The sequence below is a fragment of the Nesoenas mayeri genome, assembly GCF_963082525.1.
Source record: "Nesoenas mayeri genome assembly, chromosome: 11".
NCBI classification, from domain to species: domain Eukaryota; kingdom Metazoa; phylum Chordata; class Aves; order Columbiformes; family Columbidae; genus Nesoenas; species Nesoenas mayeri.
In genome coordinates, this window is record NC_137563.1 from 9767887 (window position 1) to 9792540 (window position 24654).

The 24654-nt window shown below is 41.9% G+C and overlaps 1 protein-coding gene across 1 annotated transcript in view; it reads right to left on the reverse strand.

The window, feature by feature from the left end:
• The window catches only part of ADAMTS17 (ADAM metallopeptidase with thrombospondin type 1 motif 17), a gene marked incomplete at its 5' end in the record, with an annotated part of 173454 nt that overhangs the window by 80427 nt on the left and 68373 nt on the right, over window positions 1-24654 (reverse strand). The window contains 3 exons of the mRNA XM_080350967.1: window positions 3508-3658; window positions 4950-5090; window positions 23583-23688. Coding sequence (XP_080207093.1) covers window positions 3508-3658; window positions 4950-5090; window positions 23583-23688 — 398 coding nt within the window. The remainder of the gene's footprint in view (window positions 1-3507; window positions 3659-4949; window positions 5091-23582; window positions 23689-24654) is intronic.

Sequence of the window (24654 nt, forward strand, 5' to 3'; positions counted from 1 at the left end):
CATTTGTCTGTCCTGCTAGAAAAGCGTTCACCTTGATCAGACAATGCCTAACCCTTGCAATAGGAATGATTACCAGAAAGCACCATGTGAAAGCACTTCTGATGCCTTTGCATATTACTGGAGAAAACTACGTAACTTGGATGTGAAGGGGGAACCACTGAAGCGTCTTGAGATACCGATTATCACTTGTGAATTCATCTCACTTGAGAACTGCTAATTTCTATTTCCTTATTCAGTTCCTCAGATCAAAGCTAATTCTTCATGAAGCCATGAAAGCTTTTATTTTCATGACGATGAGCAAGGACTCAGCCACCTAATACTCAGGTTAAAGTGAATGCAAAACCAGCCACCTGGATGTATCTCAAACCAATACAATTATAAGCAGAGCACACACCAAAATGAACTTGAACTCTCTCGAGGAGCTGGCGGGTAATAGTGATATTTATTATTCATATGGTATCATAATAGAAATGGTGCTTTTCAAATAAATAGAAATTGATTGTTCCCTGCCTAACAATCACGCCACCTAAAAGTCTGATTCTACAGCTCCTTAAAGATGTGACACACACTAGCAAATCTTACCTAACATCAACATTACAGAACCAGATAACAAATTATACATAGTGGAGGCCGTAGATTACAAACAAGCTATGATTGAATTGATTATCATATACCCATGGTGTTAATCAGTTCATTTTATGAAATTTTAGTATATTAAAATGCAGATGCAATGTCCAAGCAAATTAAAAAGGAACATCAAGAGGTATACTACATGTAACGCTGAGCCTACTTCATACGTTATGATTTTTTTCTGCAAATTTGGAGCAGAATAGCTGCAAGATGGCTGGTTTGGCAAACTTCTAATTCCAAGAGCTATTCTTTTGTACTAGGGCATCTGAGTTATCATTAAAGACAAACACAGAAGAATAATTTTGGAGATGCCATCTGAAATATCCCAGATAAGGTGGGATATTCACGGATAAACTATCTCTTTGGACCAGTGTCTGAGGTCCAGACGGTGCCAAGCATTTAGACACCTGACTCTCCGTGAAGGCAAATGAGATTTTATTCCTTTAAAAATCTGGGCTTTGATGCCTTTAAGGGAAACAGTTTACTGCACAGAAAGTTTCTGCAGTTTCTCAAAAATGTAGAAAGTTTGGATTCATCTAATCTCTGAAATTTGCTCTACAACCAAGTTGTACAGCATTTTTGAATATAGGTCCTCGAGTTTGCCTGATACGGTTATGTAGCTCAGCTATGAAATATTATAATGTAACTATTTTATTAAGTTAGAAAATAGACAGTAGACATATGTAATCATAAAAAGATTGAGCAGGCTCATTTCCTGAAGTTTATTTCCTTTTTGTAACAAATATTTACTGTCAAATGTTTATTATTTTTACATTTGGATTTTTTTAATACTTTATTGAATTAAAAATACCACATTACCATTGGCTAAAAGAGGAGACAGCTATATTTGCCAATAATTTCTACAGCTAATGCCAATGACTAGTGCCAATTTTTTTTTTGGTTCATATTTTCGTAGACAGCTTTGAGACTTAGGATACAAGCATTCTGCAGATGGGGCATGAGAAACACAAAGGTGAAAAGAACACAAACTTTGGAGGTTTAAAAATTAAAGCTGATCATTTCCTCTAAAGAATTTCCTTTCATTGCCTTCAAACACCAGTTCAGGGTAGCATAACAGGATGCGTATATTTACTTAAATTAATGGCGTGTGACATAAATGATCCAAAGCTTCACAGTGTGAATGCTAACTCTGAACACGTATCTGTAACAGGAAAATATTTCTAAATAAGTGAGCGCAAACTGGTTTCAATCTGCTAGAGTTCTACAAGGCTTTTCATTAGAAAGTGCTCAAGTCCTCAAAAATATGCTTTTTTTGGGGGAGATATTAAAGGAATTATGGAGGAAAAGAGCACAGTTTTCATTGTGTTGTAAAGAAGTCAAGTAATAAGACTGGTGAAAAATCCTGGGACACACAAACACCTGCTCTCTGTATCTTAAAGAGAAGAACGGTGCCTGTTGGCTCGTTATTCTGGCAAGCAACTTGTCCCTGAAGCAATTCCAGACTGGACATGCAATTTCTGCCTGAGAAACGCTTGACCACCTACCTGACATTCTCATTAGGCACTGGGCTATCCAGAAACAGAATGTTTTTTATCGTAACAAGGGAAATAGCAAATATCTGTTCCAACAGCAGTCGGGCTGGGTGACACCCACACAAGTGGAAGAACTTTAAACATTCTGGGTAGATCTGGGGTTTTCTTTACAGACCTATATTCTAATACCTTGTTTCCAGTACAGTAGTCCTGGTGGTCTGCATTTTCTTGATGGAGCTGGAAAATACAACCTACCCAGATTCTTTTCTTATTGTTTTATATTAGCTAGTTTCCAAATCCAAAATAAATAAAACAGCAAATGTGAAACCGAGAGAATGTTCCCAGGACTTTCATGTGTTCAACAGTTTTAGTAATTTGGCACTTAGAAACCTCAGTTATCACTGATTCTTATTTTCTTTGTTAACACTGATTTAACATCCCAAGATCGTTCAGAATGGGAATAAGAGACAAGTAAAAAATACAAACGGTTAGTTAATGAAAGCAAGACACCAGGCAGCTTCATGCCTGTCTCTATAGGACAGAACGCTGCCAACTGGTGCTGGTGACAGGACACAGTACCTCATGACTTTCTTCTGGATATCTCTGAGGCCAAACTGGAAGTGAACATTTCTTCAGTCTCTATCTAAAGTGGGATGCAGACAACCTCTGTGCAAGACCTTAGGAAAAGTTCAGCTGTCTAAATTCCACAGGACAACTCAGGCAACCTCATCTCAAATGTGACCTACTTCCAGAGACACCAAAAATCAGTGTTTCCATTTCGCCGAGCAACCACGTGAGACAAGCCATTTTGCACCCAAATCCTGACTAAACATCACGTTGCTTGAAGAAACACGGCCTAATTCTGCACAAATCCCTCAATGGCCTCATCAAACAAGCAGTGATTATTATTTCCTCGGCACAGAGTTAGACTGAGCTTTGTAGCAGTCTGACGGTGGAGTCTACTGAACCATGCAGACAATCATCTAAGCTGCCTGCGTGGAAGCCAGCAAGTGCTCCTGTGAGAAGAGACTTTCACCTCAGCTGAACTTCCAGCAAAATGATCTCTACTGAGTACGGCGGCAACACAGCGTCAAAAGGGAACTGCCCCAAAATTAAGACCAAGTACAAAGAGAAATTTTTCTGAGTCTGCTCTAGGAGATTAACAAGACCAGTGTGGGGAAAGGAGAAGGACTGCCTAAGTGTGTGCTGTTGACATGAAGGTCAAGGGCAGTTTGATTACTGATTTTGTAGCAGCAGTGCTGAACACACTGCAAATCCCTTTAAGTAGTTCCAAGAAAAGTACAGACTCCTTTTCTTCCCCAGTACTTGACAGCTTTATCTCCACTTCCCACCTTGTTTCCAGGTACACCCTGTGAGCTCTTACCTCCATATTCTTACAGAACGTAGCGTTGGTCCCAAAAAGTATCTGGCACTGTTCATCGGCACTGTAGTGCATTCCAGGCAGCTTGTGAGGGAGCCGCACTGTGTACTGGCTTCGGGGGTCTGTTACCAGCAAACAGGTGCTGACCTTGGACCTGTGGAGTGTAAGAATTAAATAAGCCTTTAAGGGAAAGCACCTTTGAACTGGAGTGTTAGATCAGTGCAGTAGAGAAGCTGTTGTCCTCTTTTTTAACAGGGAATCTGATGACCTCTTGTGAAAGAGTAGTGATTTTTCCCAGTATATATCTGGAAACGTTCTAAATCATTGAAAACTATGGATAGAAATGTCCTTGGGAACTCACCCCTGGACCCAGATCTCAATGCAGAATCAACTATCATTCTGGGTTAAAGATTTGTCTAAAATATTCCTAAAAATCTGATGGAGCATCAGTTCTGCCCTCAGGCCTTAGATTAACAGCTAGAAAGTCCTCTATCATGTCTCACCTGAATCCCCCTAGCTGAATTTTAAGCTCTTGACTTCTTTTCTTATCCATCACAGACATAAAGGAAAGATGTTTCCCTTTGCCTTCACAACAATCTTTTACAAATTGGAATATCACTTTGTCATCTCCCCTCTATCAGGGATCAGAGTGTGTTCAGATGCAACTTCTTTTTCAACTTCATGCCTTTAATGTAACAGTAGATATCCCATTTTCTTTAATTATTTTACTTTCTCACCTCTAATCCCCAGAGTGGAGAATTTTCCACGCTGAACCCATTTCTAGGAACAAAAGCACTGGCCACTCTGCCGGATACTGTTCGTCAGAGAGCTGCACTGTAGGTTTAAGACCACAATTACAGAGTTCAGACAATTCCAGTGCTTGCTATGGTACATGAGTATTAACAAGCAGCAGGACAGAAATCCTTCCTGAACTGTTGAATATGATGAACTGAAATACGGATGCAGTGGGAAAGAATTTTATAGTGAACTATTTAAGACCTACGCTCACTGAGGAGTGAGAAAACACATCAGAATTACCTCCAGGCAAAGTAAAGTTTCCTTTAAATAAAAGCTACGTAATAGCAATGATGACAGTAAAAGCCACAGAACAACGCTGGCAGCATCCTTCGGTGGAGATTTCTTCAGGCCACCTACATGCAGATTTCTGTCATGGCAAATATGAAGGCCATTTTTTATAAAATGATGGTGATCTGAGGTTGTTTTTAAGAAGCAGTCAGTCCATTGACAAATGCACATAATTCTTCTGCCTCTCTGCAAACCTCAGTTTCAGAGAGGTTACTGTAAAGGAGAAAGATTCAAGCTTGCACACCCTAGTGACACATACACACACTTTTTTTTAAAGGAAAATGGTTTAGATTTCCACTTTGAAATAACACATTGGATTCTTGCCTGATAAGATTTTTGATAATCAGCACAATCCTTACTTTAGGAAGTTTTCAAGGTCATCGCGGCTGCATGAAGACCAGGAAAGGTCACTTGGGTTCCTGCCCTTCACCCATTCTCCAGACATAATATGAGACCTCCCTGCGCAGGGTTGATGATCATCGTCATGGCTCATTCCCATGCTGCTTGATTAAAACAAAACAAGACAAAAAAAACCTATCAGGTTAAGATGTGAGTTTCTCATTTCCCATTGAACTCAGTAACGACACTCTTAGCAATTAAAAAGTCAAAAACGGGCTATACTAATAACACAGAATCATTCACCTACTGCTCTGGACACATCTTGAAAGGTTAACCCTCTTCTTTCAATTGAAACATGAAATGGAAAATGGCTTTCAGATGAAAGGTGTCTTGTATGGCCAGAGTCACCTTCTACCCAAATGACAGCCACCAACTTGGGGCTAAAACCACAGATTAATAGAAACTCACTAGGTCTCCACCTGGCTGGACTGAGCGAGCCAGAAGCAGTCGCTTTAAATATGGTGTTGGACCCTTTAATCCATGTTATTTCTCTACAAATCAGAGGCTCCTGTTTGCTTTCTGACTATGCTCTTGGCTTTGCTTCTGTCCAGTTTTGAGACTCAACTGTTCAATGCCTAAACACCACACATATTTCTAGTTGAAATGAACCAAAACCAGCTTCAGCAGTTTGATAATTATGGCTTAGATTAAACCGCCATCTATGCTATTTTTAGCTTAAAGTGAAGGTTATACGGTGGAGTCTATTATTTTAGGTTTATCTCCAGGGACATTATTATTTCTAGCAAAACTACATTTAACATAATTTTTAGACTCAGAAGTCTATAGTTATTTTTGTTTTTAAACCTTTGTGGGTTTTGAACACAGCAGAAACATTAACATCAAGCACATTTTGTTTGATGCACGCAGGAATAATTTAACAGTCTATTAGTAACTCTAACTTCAAAACAGTAAAGAGTGAAATTACTGCTCCACTGAAGTGAATGGGAGTTTTGCCATTGACTTCAATGGAGCCTGGAATTCACTCCAAATATTTTACCCACGTTGTTTCTACACACAGAGAGAACTCTTCACATGCTAGGAAGAAAGTTCCAGCAGTATTCCTCCAATGCAAATAAGCCGATCTACAGTTCATGTTCCTAAAAGTCAGGAAAGGAAGATTTAAGTACAGCGAAGCAAGGCATGCAAGCTTGCTGGACATATTTCAGAGGAAAGTTTGCCAAAAAATGCCAGTTTAGAAGGCTTGCGGGCATGCAGCAATCATGTTAACTTTTTTCTAACGGGAAGGAGGCAGGTTCCCAAGGTTTCTGTCAGCTCCCCTGCCTTGTGACTGCCACGGTGCTGGGACTCCAAGTTGGGTCCTTCAGGTTTCTCCGTCAGGGCTCTGTGGATGGGACTCAGCAGCACCCTCAATCTGGTAGCTCCCTGAATGGCCTCCTGGTCGGCACCTCAGCTGTTCCACTTGAAAAGGGTGAAAACAAACCATCTTCCTGATGTTCCAAGTGTTTTAGGCTCCCCGATTTTATCTCTTCCACAAAAGACTAGTGTTTGGTCTAGAGCTGTTAATTAAGAAATGCCTTACCTTTCTGATTAACTTCATTTATTCTTTATTAGATTTGTTGAAAACGGGATTTTTTTGTTGGCAAACAACAAGGGCAATGGTTACTAATTAGGACATTCCTGTCCTCAACTTTATTTTAAACCTGACCTCATGAAAGATGTCTGCCTAGGAGAAATGCTTAGGGTCACGGTCATTACTCAGCTTTGATTTTGCAGGGGTGTTTGAGGCAGAGAGAACTTATTCTCTATAAAGACTGAGTCAGAACTCACATCTCAGAGTTATTTACAGACTTCTTCTGAAATTCAATCAATTCTTACCTGTGAGGAAACCAACAACTTTCTGAATAATTCCTGAATCCTTAGCAGAAATTCTTTAAAAAGTCATAAACATGAAGAAGTTGAGCCTGAGCTATTGGTATAAAGCAAAGGAGCTGTGCTAAGCCCAAAGAACCAGGCCAGTTCTCCTTGGGATCTGGCCTTGAGGTACAGAGGCAACTTCCACTGGCCTCTCTGTGATGAGTTTCTGGTAGAATGAAACCAGCAACACCTTTGGAGCCTGTTTTAATTGGCAATACAGAACTTTTCCCAGCATCTACTTTACCTTACAATGACTCACTTGAGGAAAGGATTAAATGACGTGCAGGACTAAGGCATACCCTAGCATGCTAACACATTCTTTTCTGAAGTTCATGGGTCTCCAGCTACATCAAAGGGATCAGTTTTTCCTAAACACATAGTAAATGTAATACCATGCTGATTCTATTCACTAACTTATAGTCCCCTTCCTGTCAACAGAGATAAATCAGACAGAGAATTACGTGTTTGTACTAAACAGCAGAGTGAGCGCTGATTCCATACTTTGCATTTTCTTTGTGATCATCTAATCTTACCTGCTATTCAGAAGTTCACATGGAATGAGAAGCAGATAATCAGTCTCTTGAAATATTCTGCTATGGGAAGGAGCTCTATTCTTACATGAACAGATCTTGAAAAAAGAGCTGGTAAGAATGGCTCTTAGATTAGAAGCAGGAATGTCAAAATGGCACCACATTACCCTGCAAACCCTCTGCCCTCTGTGCTCTCCAAGTCAAAACTATCCATTTTATCAGGAGCAACAAACACAGGCTGCACATTATTCTTTACGCAGCAAAGCCAGCAGAGCCATTACAGATGAGCAGGACTCGATTTCCCTTTGTGCGGATACTACCACAGTCACCAGTTCCATTCTAAGTACAGGGCAAATTTTAGCCTTTGGTTCATCACATTCCCCTCCCAAAGACAAGGAAATTCCACAAAGGGAAGCAAGAACAGCTTAGACTGTCAGCCTTTGAACTCCTTTCATTCTATGTTTATTCAGAGTAAGCGCAAGGGGACTCCGGTTTCACACTGCAGTCTCTTTTCTAATATAAATAACGCATTGGTTATCAGTCAAAGACACTACGGCATCACCAAAGGAGTCCTGCAGCATATTTATTGCTGCTCATCATATGAGAATCCAGAAACAAGCTGACTGACCAGTTTGAGTTCTGACTGTTAACATAATCACAGCAAGGCAAATTTTATCAGGAATCACAGGGAGGCAGCAACAACAGATCCCTTTGATGCTTTAAAGTAGCATTGCTGTGAATAAAAAATAGCACGCAGTCTCTCAAAGCCCTGGCCCCTCTGAAGTCTGTGCTCCTTTCCAGGACACTATTCTCCGTCAGAGCCTACGCAGCAATCAGAACAGGGTCGGGACGCCAGAATTACACTCTGGGCCTGAGCTGGCCAATTCTTTGTGTAACCCTCTCTAGCTAAATGCAATTAACAGCTGTTTGTTTTCCCACAGCAATGCTAAATAAATGCACTTGCTTTGTTTGTTTCGGTCATTAGCAGAGCTTCTCCTCTAGACAGTTAATGTAACTAAACTGCTCTGTTTACTCTTGGTGCGTTTTCCGATGTTTCCTGTTATTCTTTAAAAGCCTGAGCCAAAGAGCACCAAAGCCTGTGGAAAACTTCCTACCGCCTTCAATACACTGTGCGTTGTACCTCCAAGTTCTTAAGGTCATGTATACAAATCTTCATCAGAACCACTATGGCTCTCAATAGGTTTCCAATTAAAAGCCCCAAATCCGAGTTAAAGGATAATGCCAAGAGCTAGGGGAAACTGATTTAGGAGATGCTTTAAATTTTTTCAAAAGCTGCAACTTTGTGGCTGGTAACAGAGCACTTGAGAAATCCCCAGGATTATTATCATAAACTTCCCCTCTGGTGGGGAGAGACTGTGAAGTGAGGGCAAGAGGCAAGTTTGGTAGAAAATACCATCAGCAGTAAAAGAAGAGTTTTCCTTCAGAAAAAGCCAGAAAAAGGCTAGCAAGTGAAAGAGAATTATGAAGAAGTGAAGCCTGAAAATAACACACTCAGAAGTGGAAACACCATGAGCTTCTACAGTCCCTCTGTTTCAAATAAGCACTTCAGCTGGCTGCTAGGAAGAGTTTCTCCATAGCCTCCCTGTGAAAGCCAAATCATTCCATTTGTCTGCAAATAATTCAGGGGGAGTCAAACGCTGGTTCACTTTAGAAATGACACTCAGGACTAGCAAAGCTACCTAAGGCAACCTGGCTGCCACCCCAGCTGCTTAATTAACTTCTGCACAACACACAATTGATTGCTCTCCACACAACCAGCACTAACCTCAAAGTCACTGTTTCTCTAAAGGACAGCAAGGCTATCCAGCTACCAAAAAGGAAACGAGGACAGCAGCCTCTCTCTATCGTCTACAGACAGAGAAATCCCCAGGAGGGTCTTTCTCTTCCTGAAGAACCAAGTCAGAAATGGCTCCAACTGCGTAAGCTCAGCAACACATGGAAAAGGAAGAGATCCTTGGGGCCACTTGCCCCACAGGCCAACATGGATGCAAAGAATTGAGCAAAGGACCTGCTACAGCATTGTCCCAAATACAGAGTGGGACGGGAGAAGGCAGTGATACCTCTCACTCCAAGCGAAAAGCTCAGTGGAGCCACAAAGGTTGTTACATCTTGGGTAACCTTGTTTGCTGGAAAGCATGTTTTCTCTACCTGTGTTTGTACCAGAAGGCTCTTAGCCTGCAGATGTTCTCTGAAAGGCTCTATTTCTGGAAGACAACAGTGAATTGCTAAGAGCTCTATGCAGTACCAGGAGCTGCATGTCACAGCAGGGTAGGTCACAAGTGACCTTCTCAAAAGAGCATACAGGAGAAGCTATTCCCTGTGACCCAGCTTGCCACAACTCACCTGGGTTATCTTGCATTAACTGCAGACCCAAGATTAAACACAAGATTTCCTTCTAAACTGCACTGGAGAAATACGACTGCAAAGGGAGGGCAGGCAGGACAACATCCTCACATAGTGTGAGAGGGAAGGGAGAAGGGGAGCTATAATTTACTCTGGCATTTCAGTGTGGGCAGGATGACACTGCCCCATGGAAAACATGCTATTTAGACAGTCTGTGGGCACAAACACCATCTGTTTATCCATGTGAAGGACACATCTGAAGGACAAAATTCCTCCCCCTTCCCACTTCCTATCAGGTCTCCATGAATGGCTGAGAAGGGAGTCCTGGCTCTATAGTCCATCCAATGTCAACCACAAAGGAAGATGCTGATATGGAAGGAGGTTATAGAGTCTCCATGGCTGACAGCTGAGAACGTTAAATATGGCCATTAAACTCAAATCAATATAGGTCACTAAGCAGAGAATGTACATCAACAGTTCTCAGCAGCTACTTGCTTGGGCTGGACTTAAACCAGCAACTTAGAAGTGGGAGACAGAATATCACATAATCAAGCTTGTGAGCCGTCCAGTCCCAAATCGAATTCAATGTTAGGAATTTTTATTAACGTTTGAAATTGAAGCTGCATCACTGGAAAGATGCCTACTTCTGAACTGGTTCAACATGTTTAACATTTCAATATGCTGATATCTTGCAAGTTATGAGGTTTCCAACCAGTTGAGAATAAAGTCGTAACAGAGACAGAAGTGAAACAGGGTTGCTCATTAGAGCTGGAATGATAACAGGAGCTGCAGTGCAAAATGAGGACAGGAATTTTAAGAGAGTGACCTAGGAAGGTGATGCATCTGGGAAGCAACTGAAGCGAGGCAGAGAGAGCCGGAGGGGTCAGAAGGGAGTCCAAGGGAGGCTCGGATGAAGGGCAAACTAACAAATGCTGGGGAGACGCTGAGGTGAGCTGAGCTGGGAGGAGGCAATGAAACAGCTTGCATAACCTTCTTAAAAAACAGCAGTCACTGGGACCACTGGCTTAATGGAAAACAGGCTTTTTCACCTCGTGCTTTTCAAACATGTAAACACAGTCACTTAAATATAACTTGGCTATGTCAGAAGCTGTCAGGAGGTACGTTGAGAAGCTGTGATGAAGAGAGAGAGAGATGACTCAAAGCATGTGAAGAAATCAAAGATGGTCATCATGCACATAATACTATCTAGAACAAGGGTGTTCAGGATGGGTGTTGAGCTTTTTCTTTTTTTTTAATTAGGGAAGACAACATTTAAAGGCAGCCATGACTACTGGACTCTTGTTTTCATAACCAAGTTTATGTCACTCTCTAATAATGAAGTAACCAGATATTTTATATGGTTATCTACTCATCAAACAGCCAGGAAGTCAACAACAGCGAGTGAGAACACATGAACGCCTATGGTGAATAACAGCATGGAAAGCTGTGGTTTATTCAGCTGCGTGACAGATCCAGCCCTTTATGATATGGTTTTCATTTAAAAAGAATTAGTTCTTTTGCCATGGAATCTGGAAGGCAGCAAGTATGAGCTTGTGCCGCAAGGGACAGATAGCACACACGAGAGACTGACACTCAGGAATAGGCAGTGTGGCCTTTTACTCACTCAAACATTTCATCCAAAAGTTCACTGCCCGCGTCGTCCTACATACCTGTAACAGAGCTGGCCAAACCCCACTGACATCAGTGACAGTCCTTTTATATGGTTTGATTGAAGTTAGACCAAGGCCATGAAGAAGAGGGTAAATCATCCTAAGATCTTCTCCCCAGCAATAATATCACATGCTCAGAAGATTGACTACTTTTCCAGTGGACATTCGCTTACGCGATTCTCTCTCAAGAGTCCTTTGCCTCTTTTGTATGGTGGCTGATTCGGGGCAGGTGTCACCTGATGTATTCCAAGATGTTCGGTAAGATAAAGGAATCCAGTTGCAATGCAATCGAACTCCTACCGTTCCCATGGCCTGCCTCCACCACATCGAATTTGTAGGATGTGGTCCCAGCACAGCAACCTTTTTCTAAAAAACTTCACAGTGTTTCTGGGAATCAGCAGGTTCAGAGACTGCAGAGGGTAGTGTATCTTGTGGCAGAAAAAGGAGTGCTCCACCTAATATCATCCTAGAAAAAGCTTGATCGATATATGTACAAAAAAAAAATTGGTAGAACTCCACACTGAAAAAGTAGCATTACCTCAGGAAAACACCTTTCTTCCTTTAGATCTTACTGCTCACTCCTTTCCAAGCCCCATGTAGTATCTAATACAAATCTCTAAACGTGAGAGCTGTCAACCGGCATAGCTCTAGCAGTACGTATTCAGACTCGTAAAAGACTGCAATTGCACAGCACAGCGTAAACCATTCAGTACTAATGCGCTCAGCACAGGCAAGGTCCTGTCCTTTTTGTCCTGTCATGTTCAGAATCCCGTCTCCCTGAAGGAAAACTTTTAAAGACGCAAACTAAGCTACAACTCTGAGTTAGTAGGGGTGAGCGCGTAATGGCTGGAACAGCCCAGCTCCCTCCTGCAGAAGGACTCAAAATGAGCCAGAGTGGTCCAGTCTGCTCTTGCTGATGCGGCAGGGACTCACCCGAATGCACGCAGGCAATGGAGATGTGGGAAAGGCTCATGCAGTGAATCCAATCACATCACCACTGCCAAATGTCACATGGGAACGACTGCCCAGGGCTAAAAATGCTCCTTCTCTGCCGTCACATCCGCCCAACAGCATCAGGAGCTCAGCACTTTTATGCTTATAGTAACAATTTCAGTATTTTTTGTGTTGATCAGAGCATACAGTGGCTTCAATTTCAGCCTTTCTTTTTTGGCCCTATGAGTCTTAACATCACACAGCATGTAGATTCCTGCATCCTTCACATCCCTAGACCACTACCCCATCTCCAGGGCAGCCATCCAAGTGGATGCTCAGCATCTCTAAACTCTTTCACATGCTTTGATACATGCCAACAACACACAGAAGCAACAGGTTTCTGACACAACAACGTTAGCAAGAGTCAAGGATTGCTTTAACAGTCCCTCCCTGTTGAAAAGGTGAAACATATACCAAAAAACACTTATTGTAAAACATGCATCAGTGACCATTTATTGGGAATCACTTCTCTCAGGCTACCAAAGAAGAGACACTGGCTACTTGCCATGATCACCTTAGAGCAACAACACAGCTATCTGAAAGCCAAAGGGCATCATCCCCATGAAAATGTATGCATTGAGCAGCTTCCTTTCCTTCCAGGAGATTTAGTCTGCTTCTTGGACATGAAAAAATGTTCCTTCTCTCCCTTGCTTCAGTCTGGTTTCAGAAAGGACGGTGTTGTTGCAGAACGAGTACAGTGACTATGAATGGAACAGTGGTGGGCAGACACAGACTGTTCATTTCTCTTGTCTGGTGAGCAGAGGCTGCTGTGCTCCATCTGTAGCTCCTTCTTTATTCGCAAAGCACCCTGGTGCATCGCAGAAGCAACATACTGAAGGGGTAACAAGCTGTTTGCTTTCAGCACTGCCCGAAGTGGGTGAAAATGAGACCTCAGAAAACGTGACATGCATTTCCTCAGAGGATGAAATAGGAATATAAATTGTAGGGTGGAAAAAAGACAAAACCCTGGGATAGCTGGGCGGGATTTCCCACCCACTAGGGAAGAAAGACAAAAGCTCAGGAAAACAGGAGACGGGTCTGTTGCTCATAGTGTCAGCAACCTAAGGGGAAGCTCTTGCATGCAATCACTTGCGTACACTTCTTCAAAACTCCTGTGAAACCAGTGAAAGCCTCCAGTCAACTTCATTGATGACTGAGGGTCAAACCTGAACAAAGAGATGCAACCTGAGACACCTGTAAAAGAAATGCAAGGAGAAGGGAGAGATGGTGGAGCGAATTTGCCAAATATGTGCAACACAAGGAACCACAGATGTCCCACGCTGTCCCCACCAGGAAGCCACCCACTGCTGAGTGCTGGGGGGAGCAGGACAGCCTGGGCAATGAGCTGTAGGAGTCAGGAACGCTGCCTGACTTCCTCACAGTGGGAGGCGGATTCTCCGTTCTTGGAGGTGGGAAAAGGGAGATGGCCAACATCAAAAGACAGAGATGTGAAGTAACTGTAATATATATAATTCAGAAGTTCCCAGACAAGTCACTGGATACATGCTTTATGTTCCCAGAGCCACAGAAGTCCTTTTTCACAGAATCTTTTAGTCTTCTTTCTTGGTCTATGTTGCCAATCACTGTGGGCTTACAGATTTGGTCCAAGAAGAAATCCATCCTATGTGACCCTCTTACATCGATTCACCAAAATGACAGATGACTGTAGTGGGCAGTGACAAACCTGTGTGTTCGCTTCGCTTGCAAAACTGTCTAGGAAAAAAGTTACACAGGAAATGTATGATGCAATTCTATTAGTTGCAGTTACAATTTAGCAATTGATCAGCCTGCAGTAGCTCAGTTAAAGCCATTTGCTTCAGCTGAAGACATTTGCTATAAGGACATGACATTTTCAGTGGTATCCCTATCACAGCTATTCCTGTCACTCAGGAGCGCTCCATATCCAGTAATGTTCCTATTATACATTGGCTCCCTAAACTCTTGGGATTTTTTATAATGGTGCAGGTGGGAAGATAATTCATAATCCCAGAACCATATGGCCTTGGCTGTTCATAAATGATATTAAAAGCTCAGCATGCTATCTTACTTAGTCTCACTCATTTGATGAGCAGGGAGAGACTTGATATCAAACAGGAGTGTTGCAAATCATGGCTTGGTATCAAAGCAATTGGGAATGATATGTTCAGACCAATCCCAAAGTGGAATTCTTTGGGTAGTGGGCATGCCTAGTTGGCTACAAACTTCCAGGCTAATGAAGCCAAGTTTGCTTTCATATTGGCTAAGAATGCCACAAGAAGAAAGTAGAAAGCAACTCAAAAGATATATTAGTGCTTTGAATAACTTTGGCTTGAACATGTTGATGTGAAGACAAATTGCAGAGGAACAAAAAAGTCTGTTAACTTCACAGGAACATATCTCTTTAGAGGGTCCCTAGCTGATAAGAGGTGCAATGTTCATGTCATTTAACTGATGACAGATTTCTGGAAAGCACATAAGAGTTTTTCTCGTGAGATTCTGTTCCTTATACTAAGAGGTGCTGCCTGCAATAATGCATTTGGCAAACCTGGTAAGGTTACTTCAATGAACACCTAAAAAATTCAGAATGAGATGCAGGTATGTGTTTTAACACTTAAGGTATAAAAAGAAAATATGAATAAATTTTTCAAAACAAACTAGGTCCTGAGAGAAGCCTTAGGACCATATCTGGATTAGTATTGAAAAAGTGTCAATAACTGAATGAAAAAGAATCATAGACTCATTTAGGTTGGAAAAGACCTTTAAGATCATCGAGTCAAACTGTTAACCCAGCACTGCCAAGTCCACTTCTAACCTGTGTCCCTAAGAACCTCATCTCCGCAGCTTTTAAACACCTCCAGGGATGGTGACTCCACCATGAGCCTGGGCAGCCTGTTCCAGTGCCTGATAACCTTTTTAGTGAAGAAAGTTTTCCTAATATCCAATCTAAACCTCCCCTGGTGCAACTTAAGGCCATTTCTTCTCATTTTACCACTTGTTGTCTGCGAATGGAGAAAGAGGTAAAACAATATACCAAGTGGAGAGGATGACACTCTTGCTTTGATTTGTTTCACCGAAGCAAAAACAAAGGCAGAAAGCTGTGGATTGTTCTTCTCTTTTTTGGAAACTGAGGTTCAAGTGAAGACACAGACGACAAAACTCCCTGCTGGGTTGGATCCAGCAATGGAAAGAGGCCCAGCATCTGATGTAAGGAGGATTTTGCAAATGGAAAAGGACCAGTGAGAACAAAGAAAGCCTGTTTATTTCGTTTGTCTAGTAAACTCTTTTTGCTGAATTTTACTTCCCAACACAACTGTTGCCCAAGAGGCAATGAACTTCGTTCCACTACAGTGCAGCCTTCCACTGACATAGTGCTAAAGGGAACCACATTTTTAGAGGCAACAACATTTCCACTGGCGTTGCTGCTGCTGAGTTACTACCGAAGGCTTTTCCAAGTGACAGGCTGGGATTTATCACCTTCCCCAGCTCTGCAGTCATTTTCACCTGGAACCTGTTGAACTCAGCAGGCCAGGCAGACAGCGTGGGTTACAGGCTATTGGAACCCAACTGCTAGTGGAAAAGTAAATATTTCAGCTAGATTGCTGCCTGTGTATAAAAAACAAATGATTATTTGGTAAATGGCATTTGCAAACCTAATATTTCCTGTGTTGGTGTGTACTGTAGAGGCTGCACAATGGGGACTTGTACTGTCCCTGTGTTTTGGGTCATTGGATGCACAGGGCTGTTGCCAGCGAAGCCAATGAAGTATGAAACCAGAACCCATGTAGCTGGAAGCATGTGCAAGATTTGCCAAATCATTACAGGCCAGCTATTTAACATGGCTGTGGCTTACTCAGCAGAATAAGCCTTCAAAAAGACAGACGTAGCTGGCAAAGCCACAAAGCTATCAATTAAATGAAAATTGTGTTGTCTGGGAGTTTCTAAATGACTGCTGTTTGCCCATTTGGTGCAGTTTTATTATGTTAAGTAAAGCTGTCCAAGATGCTCCAAAACAAAGAAATTAGAGGGACTGCAAGAGAATGTTGTTTCACTAGGGATTATGCAGACATCCTTCACAAAGCGTACAGTAAAACCATAGAAACCCATGACCAGAACCACACTAACACTTGCCACGAGAGCCCAGAAAGCAAAGGGAGGTGGACATTCCCGTACCCAGTTCCAATGTGGTTACACTCCAACACTGTGAATAAACGATATCAAATTTGGAAGATATAAGAGCGAGAAAAGACACACATGATAGAGGGAAGGTACCCACCGCCATGCTGGGCTTAGCAGGGTCAGGAACCACACCTGTAAATATCTTGAAGTTTTACATAAAACTAAAAAAAAAATCCAAACCCAGGCCTGGTATCCACAGTCTGGCACATGTTACTACTCGCACCTCTCCATTTCTCCTTCCCAATCTTCTTTTTCTCTATGTGATTTCTGTACGTGATTTTTCTCTATGTGATAGCCTACTGTCAATGTAAAAACAACTTGCCCAGATAAGGTTAATACAACAGGGATATTCTACTTCTGAGATTGAAATTAACTTGCACAGGTACTGTATTATGTTGAGCAAACACATCGAGATACCTTCCATCTAGTGATGCTCCATCAAACCACCCAACCACCCATGCTTGCAGAAGTATACACTGAATTTTTTTCTATTCACATGTGTTTAGATCTGTATCTGTCTTTGATCTCTGCTTACTTTTGACTAATTTAGGACACAGTTTTCAAAAAGCTACTAATGTCAAGTTATTATGTACATAATAATTTTTTTTGTCTAACACAGACCCCTCAGTGTGTTACCAAAAGTGGAAGAGGCATCTCCTGAAATTTTAGTCTATACCTAGTTCTCTCTCAAAACCAAAATAATTTATTAAATAATTGCTTTGACTAGATCATCCCAATTCTGATGTACAAACATTCATGATGAAATAAGCAGTGTTCCATTATGTCCTGTTGGAGTTGTACAGAGAAGGGCAACTTAACTGTGAAAATGTGCTTGCAATTATCTGTGGAAGAACAAGGAAATCTGGGAGGAGGGGAATAAGAAAAGGGAGCCTGGGAACAGAGAGAGACATTCCACAACAGCTTTACAACACAAACGGCAGAAAATAAAATTAGCAGCTCCAGGATGGGTACAGAGCATTGCCAGCGCTTTTGGCCAGCTTCAGGGTACGTCTACACAGCAGTCAGTCACTCCCAGTAATCCTGAGACTGCAATATACTGGAACAGCCACATATTCCTGTGAGATTTTAAATGGAGAGTGCTGGCACTAGTAGAATATCACTGGGGCAGTTAACTACCTGGCTACTCAGGAAATCTTGGTGCAGCAGCACAGTGACTAATACTTGAGCTTGCTAGAATAAAGCTTGCATGGGGTTCTCTCTGGTTCCAGTCCTCCCTGGGATCCAGCTGACCTTGATTTTCAAACCCTGCAAATGCAGACGTGTGAGTTCCAACACATTGTCTTTTGCAACAGGGTCAAAACAGCCACAAGGGTTTTTTACAAAGGCACAGAGGGAACTGCCACAGCTCTCTGCCACAAGACAGAATCTACACCCACTGGGGAGGTTTATTCAGCCACAGGCTGCATCCCTGAGCCATCACGTACATGGATACTGCCCTGCAGGTCCACAAGATGGGCATTTCTTTGCAAGGTCTCTCTTTGGTGAAACATGCTTGCACAGGAGTGAATAAGATGCCTGTGGACACAGGTTAAACTGGAGTCTCTAACTACATGCTGAAATACTACCCTATGTGTAGAAGTTCAGCCTCATTTGCAAGACAGCAGGACTAGAGTTAGAATTGAAGTTGTCCAGATAACCCTGAAACTGAGACTTTGGCACTTCTATATGTTTGATTCTGCAACTTTAGTAATGTTGTTTTTAATGCCTTTCGGGAGGTAAGAAGTAATCTGGGGACAGATTGCTTCTTGGCAATTAATTGGTGCACTTTTGCAATAGCAATGAAGAAAAACATTCCCCAGAAACTCAGGTCAGGCAGAACCTGTCTGATAGATGGGGGACTAACTCATGCCTCTGCTACGCTTCAAACAGCAGTGGCAAGGTCTGCTTTCTTTTCTGTGACCGATCTCGCTGTCAGCACCATAACACTCTAGGATCCTACTGGTTGCTTTGCTCATACGTCTAAAAACCAGCTCTTTACAAATGCTATGAAGAAATCCTTGCCTTTGCCATCATTACAATGCAGATGGTCAAAAGAGCAACACAGAGCAGAAAAAGAAGTCCAGATGGGAGCTTTTTAGAAAAATAGGGTTAATGTTTAAAGCCAGCAAGGATATAAAGCACACTCAGCTGCCTACATTGGTAGAGTGCTGTGTTCAAGGCTAGACTATGGTGGGCTGCTCTAAAGAAGACACAGAGGGTTGTTTGGTTTGGATTTTTTTCTTTCAAAACAGCTTCTCTGCTCCTACATCCTGCACCCCAGTGTTATAATCCCAGGATAAAATGAGAGAATTTGTAGTAAAGGTCCCTCCATTTTTATATCGTTTCCAGAACCACTCCTCTCATACCACTACCACGATTTGGCTGGCTGGCTCCATCGCTGCGCTGACTGGGATCACAAAACAGGCTGCTTAAGAAACAGAAACAGTTTTACATCAGCACAGTGTGCGCTCCGCAGCACTACCTGACTGCTCAGATCTGCATCCCGCTTACTCTGGTGGTCCTTGGCTTCCATGTGAAACTGTTAGTTTTAAGAATTCATTATGACCAAATCTTTATAAAGTGCAGGACAAGGGGGACTGCTAATTTCCTGTTTGGTTCTTAGGAATGAAGCTTGTATGCCTGCACCAGTGTAAGTTGTCACAGGACGTTATTCTGCACTTTTGGATCTGCTCAAGACACATTCTCCTTCAGCCTGCAATATTTTCACATTCTGCCTTATAACTATTTGCATGACAGAATCTCTGCTGTGTGCTGCACTAGACAGATCAGGGAGGGAAGTTTATTCACAAGTCTAATAGCACAAGTATCAGGCCACAAAAGGAATATCCAGAGAGTGCTTTTCCCTTCACCTGCAACACCACTATTGCTGGAAACACAACAGAAATGCCACAGTTAGGTATGCAGCACATAATTATCCACCCTAAAGTATTTTTAACCAAGCTACATCTATCAATACTTAATATCTAAAGCAAATAATCATACTGGACAGAAACCTGTCAGTTCTAAACTCTTCTCTTGGCTAATTCCAAATCCAGGCCTCTTAGGTTTGTGCACTATAGGCTTTTTACCTTTGGACTCGTTTTTGTCCTCATCTGTTTCAGCTTCAAGTTTGAGGCCATGCGGTTTCAGACTGTTGGCAACTGACTGCACCTTCCTCATTGTGAGTTGATTTTGATTCGCTTTCCTGAGGGCATCCAACACAGGGTGGCTTCCAGCCATACCACCTCTGGCTATGCGCTCAGCATCCAGGCAGTGCCAGGTTCCGCTAGCTCATGAATGGGAATCCTCCCTCCCCACCCAAGCCCGCCCCCCGTCCCACGACAGGAAAGTCGAGGCTGTTGAAAGAAAGAGGAATAGCAACAAAGCTGGCATTGTTGTCCTGAAAAACCACTGGCTACAGTCCACCCACTTCACTTAGGGAATAACGGATATAAGGATGAATCCCAGCTTTTGTTTAAAAAAAAACTTATTTGCCTTTTTCTTTGGAGAAGGACTTGAAAATGGTAACAATGTCACTGCTGTAGGCAAAAAGGGAACAGAGGAGGGGGAAGTGGCACTGGTTTTCTAAAAGTCAGGGTTGTTCAGGGTGGTCCGTGGGGTATGAATCTCAGATCAGCTTCACAGTGGGCAGTTCATGGAGGAGGAGAGAAGCACCATTCAGGATCTTGTCAACAACAGTAGAGCATTTTCAGGCTCCTACTGATGGAGTTGCCCTGCTAGTCTGACAAAAGAAGAGAGTAAGAAAGTGTTCAGCATATTAACCTGTTTATAATAGCCAGACCTTTGACTTACACTTTTTAAGACTTCAGGGACCGCTGTGTTCTCTGTGCCTTCTCTTTTGTGTATGTCAGAACACAGTCCTCCACCCAGCAATCCCTGGACAAAACCCAACTCACTGTGGTTACATTAAAGTGTATTATTTTAAAAGACATCCACTGTTGACCATGCTGAATGGACAACACTTGCTGAGGGTTCCTGCTTGTATAGTAAGAAGTTTATAATTTGCAGCCTCATCACATATTCAGTGATCTCTACCCTGCCTGTTACTTTTTTGTAACAGCAAAATTCTTTTCCTGGACTCTTTGTAGGAAAAATTGCATCTAAATACAAATGGGTGCTCCCTTTGTGTCTAAGGACCAAAATTACTGCTCCAAATTTGAAGATACAAATACAACAGATCACAGTTATATCAGTCACCTCATCATCAAGCACAACAAGTCTATAGGTTAAACCTGAAGATGAACCTTTATATGACCTATAAGCATCACTCTAATGGACATAATTAATGATGCTTCCATGTTTTAACAGTGCAGCTGTCTGTAATAGTGTTTTTTGCAGTGAGTCCAAATGACATTAGTGGCAGATTAGGAATCTGACATATCAATTAGTAATCCATTCACTTTTTCCAAAGTCTACATCAGAAACTATCTGTGAATGCCAAACTGGGCTTGTAATCTCCACAGACATTTGTTAGTCTTAGGGTAAGAAGTAATAAATCTCAGCTTTTCTACACTCATAAGGAAATCAGCCTTCAATAAAGTTCACAATTACAGCTCTCCAAAATTTATATTTTTGCAAACAGGGATGTAAGTTTTGACTGGATTTTTTAAATCAAAAAATCTGCACCCAGTTTTCCTTGCTTTTCATTTTATAACTTGAATCTCATGTCAGCTTCTTTGTCTTTATCTCCACAATGGGTTTCCTTTCACTTCACTTAAAAACTATGAGTTTGTAGGTGAAGTCTGCAAAGAATCCTTCTATTTGCATAAGACATGCTGAAACAGGACTGCTCAGAGCATCCTGTTGCAGTTCAAAAACAGAAGAATAAGGAGACGCCTGACAGTGAAAAGACTCTTGTTGACTTCAAGGCCAGAAAGGCACCAGTAAATCAACCAGACTCTGAAATAACTAACTAGACCACTGGTGGATGACAGTATAGATGGATGATTTTCATGCTTGCGTTGGGTGGTGAGAGAGAGCGTTTTTTCACCTCTCTTTGATTTGGTACACTGGGGTTTGATTACGCTTGCTTATGGCTGGGCTTAGGAAAGGCAAGAGGGGCCAAAAGGGCTGGAGGGCTTGCTCCAGTGTGTTACAGACAATTGCAACTCACTGTGAAACGCGGTAACCTGTTCCCAAAACAGCCATGGCAGCAGAATGCTGCCAGCAGTAGATTCCCCGCACAAGAGCACACTCACTGTCTGAATCCTCCAGGGTACTGAACCCAAGCCACCCTCTGTCAGTCCCTTTAGACATCTCATAGCCACCTCTCAAAATAGCTTTCCAAGTCAGAGGTAAAGAAAGAAAACCAGCAGAGAAAAGACATTATGATCTTTCCACCAAAACTGCACTCGGAAAAGAAAATGGAGTTTGCTCTTTTCTGCACAGATGGAGAGCTATATCTGAAAGCATTACATCCCCTATTTATGTTGTGGATTTTGTGCGAGACATTATTAGAAAGAAGCTTGACAGCTCTGCTGGGAAACTTGGCAAACACCATGGCAGACCAGTCTCACTCTTTTACACAGCTGGATTTTCTGCAGCTCAAGTATTTTTCCCTCCTGCTCTTGGCCCATCCAAAGATGAGTGCTGAATTTCCCTTAACATCACCCACAGGTTAATTTTTTATTAAATTTAGGCTCAGTTTAACATCTTGGCATGCAATTTAAATAAAACCAAAACCAAATGTCCTTCATTTTGGCTGAAACCACCCTCGGTTTGGCTCAGCTGCTTTTGGTGTCACTGAAGGGTGAAGAGGAGAATCATTTTCATTTTGTCATTTTTGGTAGTAACCTATATATCCTCCATGCAATTTTGAAACATATTGCCATAAAATAATTATTTGTCATGGAATGAGATTAGCCAGAATCTGAACATGATACCTGGGCTCTTAGCTGTCAAATACTTGTTACTGTAGGAAAGGAAGACACAACAGACACACAAATAAGAGTCCAGAAAGGTGCATACAAAACTTACGCACCGCTTCTTACTGAAGGAATAACGGTGGGATTTCCTATCTTGCACCCCAAGAGACTAAAGGAAGGTGTGCTTGAAAATCTCATAGGCACAGCCCTGGCCCCTGTATAAATTAGTTCCTGGTCTAATTCTCTACCTTCCACAGTCTAACTATGACACAGTGCAACCAGAGTGATGTCAATGGAAAGGGAAAAAAGCTTCTAAGTACTATTAGTAAGTGCATATTATACTTAGCCTGGAAAGCAGTGAATGTGGATGCTGACCCTTGGGTTAACTCATTAACTGCACTAAGACGATGCAGTAAGTGACTCTTCCAGTCAATTTTGTTTCCTTCTGTCCATGGGATATTTACAGGCACCTTTAAAAAGCCTTCAAAGTCACCTGCAGAAAGTACTCAGTAATTCCATTCTGCAAATTTCTGTCTGACTAGGAATTATCGCATTCTTTGTTGTTTTTTCCAGTCAGTGTTCAAAGTGTGTTAGCTAGCTGTGATTAAGCTGATAAATCAAGTAATGTGATTTCTTTCTGTTGATCAAATAATACTGCTCAAGGGCATTTCCAAAATTCTGATGCTTACAATTTCAGCCACAGTAGATTACCTCACATGTAGAGATGAAACCATTACCCAACAAACCATTTAACTATTAAAACCCTTGACATAAACATCTGAACTTCAGAGAAAATTTAGCAAGTTCAAAGATTTTGAAATAGATGTCATTTTTGTGGACCTATTCTACAGCATGAACAACAGCAGAATTTGTCTCTACCTATCACCATCAATCACCCAACAGAATGAGGCCTTAAAACGTAGAGTGAAAAATGGGGGAGGGTCAAATATTTGTGCTGCAATGAATATTTACATAAGCCTCCTAAAAACTAAGTTCCTTATCATCTGCTAGATTTATGAAATCCTAACAAACATGCCACACTAGTAATTTCACTTGTGTGGCTTTAAAGAAAAGTATGCTACAGTGGCATCAGAAAAGACAGAAACAGAAGAAGTTCTTACTTGTGCCCAAGTTCATGTGCAATTGTAAACGCCAGATTGAGACCATTGTCTTCAGCAAGAACACACTTTCTCTTGGCACTGCAGACACCTCCCAGGTAAGCAATTCCTGCAACAGAAACACAGAGAATGTTCCCATTAGAATGAGTGAAACAGCTCATTCACCCAAAACATAACAGCAGTAACTCAACCAAAATGATAAAGGATGCACCCAGTGAGATATCAGGGCTGTTCACACACAAAAATATTCTGCCAGACAGAAAACAAGTTGAACACACTCACCTTCACTGCTTTCACTGGAAAATACATTTCACCTACTCAAACATTAATCTAATCTTGTCTGCTAATGCCCCCTACTACAATGTTAGAAGATGCAGTGAAGTTGTGTTTAAATGGAGTTCTTTCTGTTTTCAGAATAAAGTTGGGGAGAAGGAATAGAGCAATAAACAGAGACTCTCTGAAAAGATGTTACATTTTCCCTTATTTTCATACTTAAAAAAAGCAAGAATGGCAGAGCCAGGAAAGCTGGCAAAACCCTGACGGTGAGTCACAAAGCTCATGTAGGTGGCAGGAGTCTTCTTTGACTTAGTGGAATTTAGGATTTGATCCCACAGACAATTGTGCAGTGCTCTACTAGACTTGTTTGTGTGGGTACCACAAATGGTTGTAGGCTGAAGTGAAAAAGGTGGTGGAGTCGCCATCCCTGGAGGTGTATAAAAGGCATTTAGATGAGGTTCTTAGGGACATGGGTTAGTGCTAGAGTTAGGTTATGGTTGGACTCAATGATCCTGAGGGTCTCTTCCAACTGAAATGATTCTATGACTCTATGAACTTGGCTGAAATACACTTCCAATAGGGAAAGGTATTTCGGTTACCTTTCAGCAGCTCAGGTGCAGCAATGACCAGAGCAGGATTCTTACTGAAAGTGTTTTATTCCTACTAGTAAACCTGATTTTTCCACCTTTCTCTTCCATTTAACCAGTGCCAATATATCTCTGTTATATTTGACATGTGAGGTTTTAGCTGAGAAGCAGTATTGCATCTCGAGCTCAGTGCTCAACCAGGCAAGGCAGTT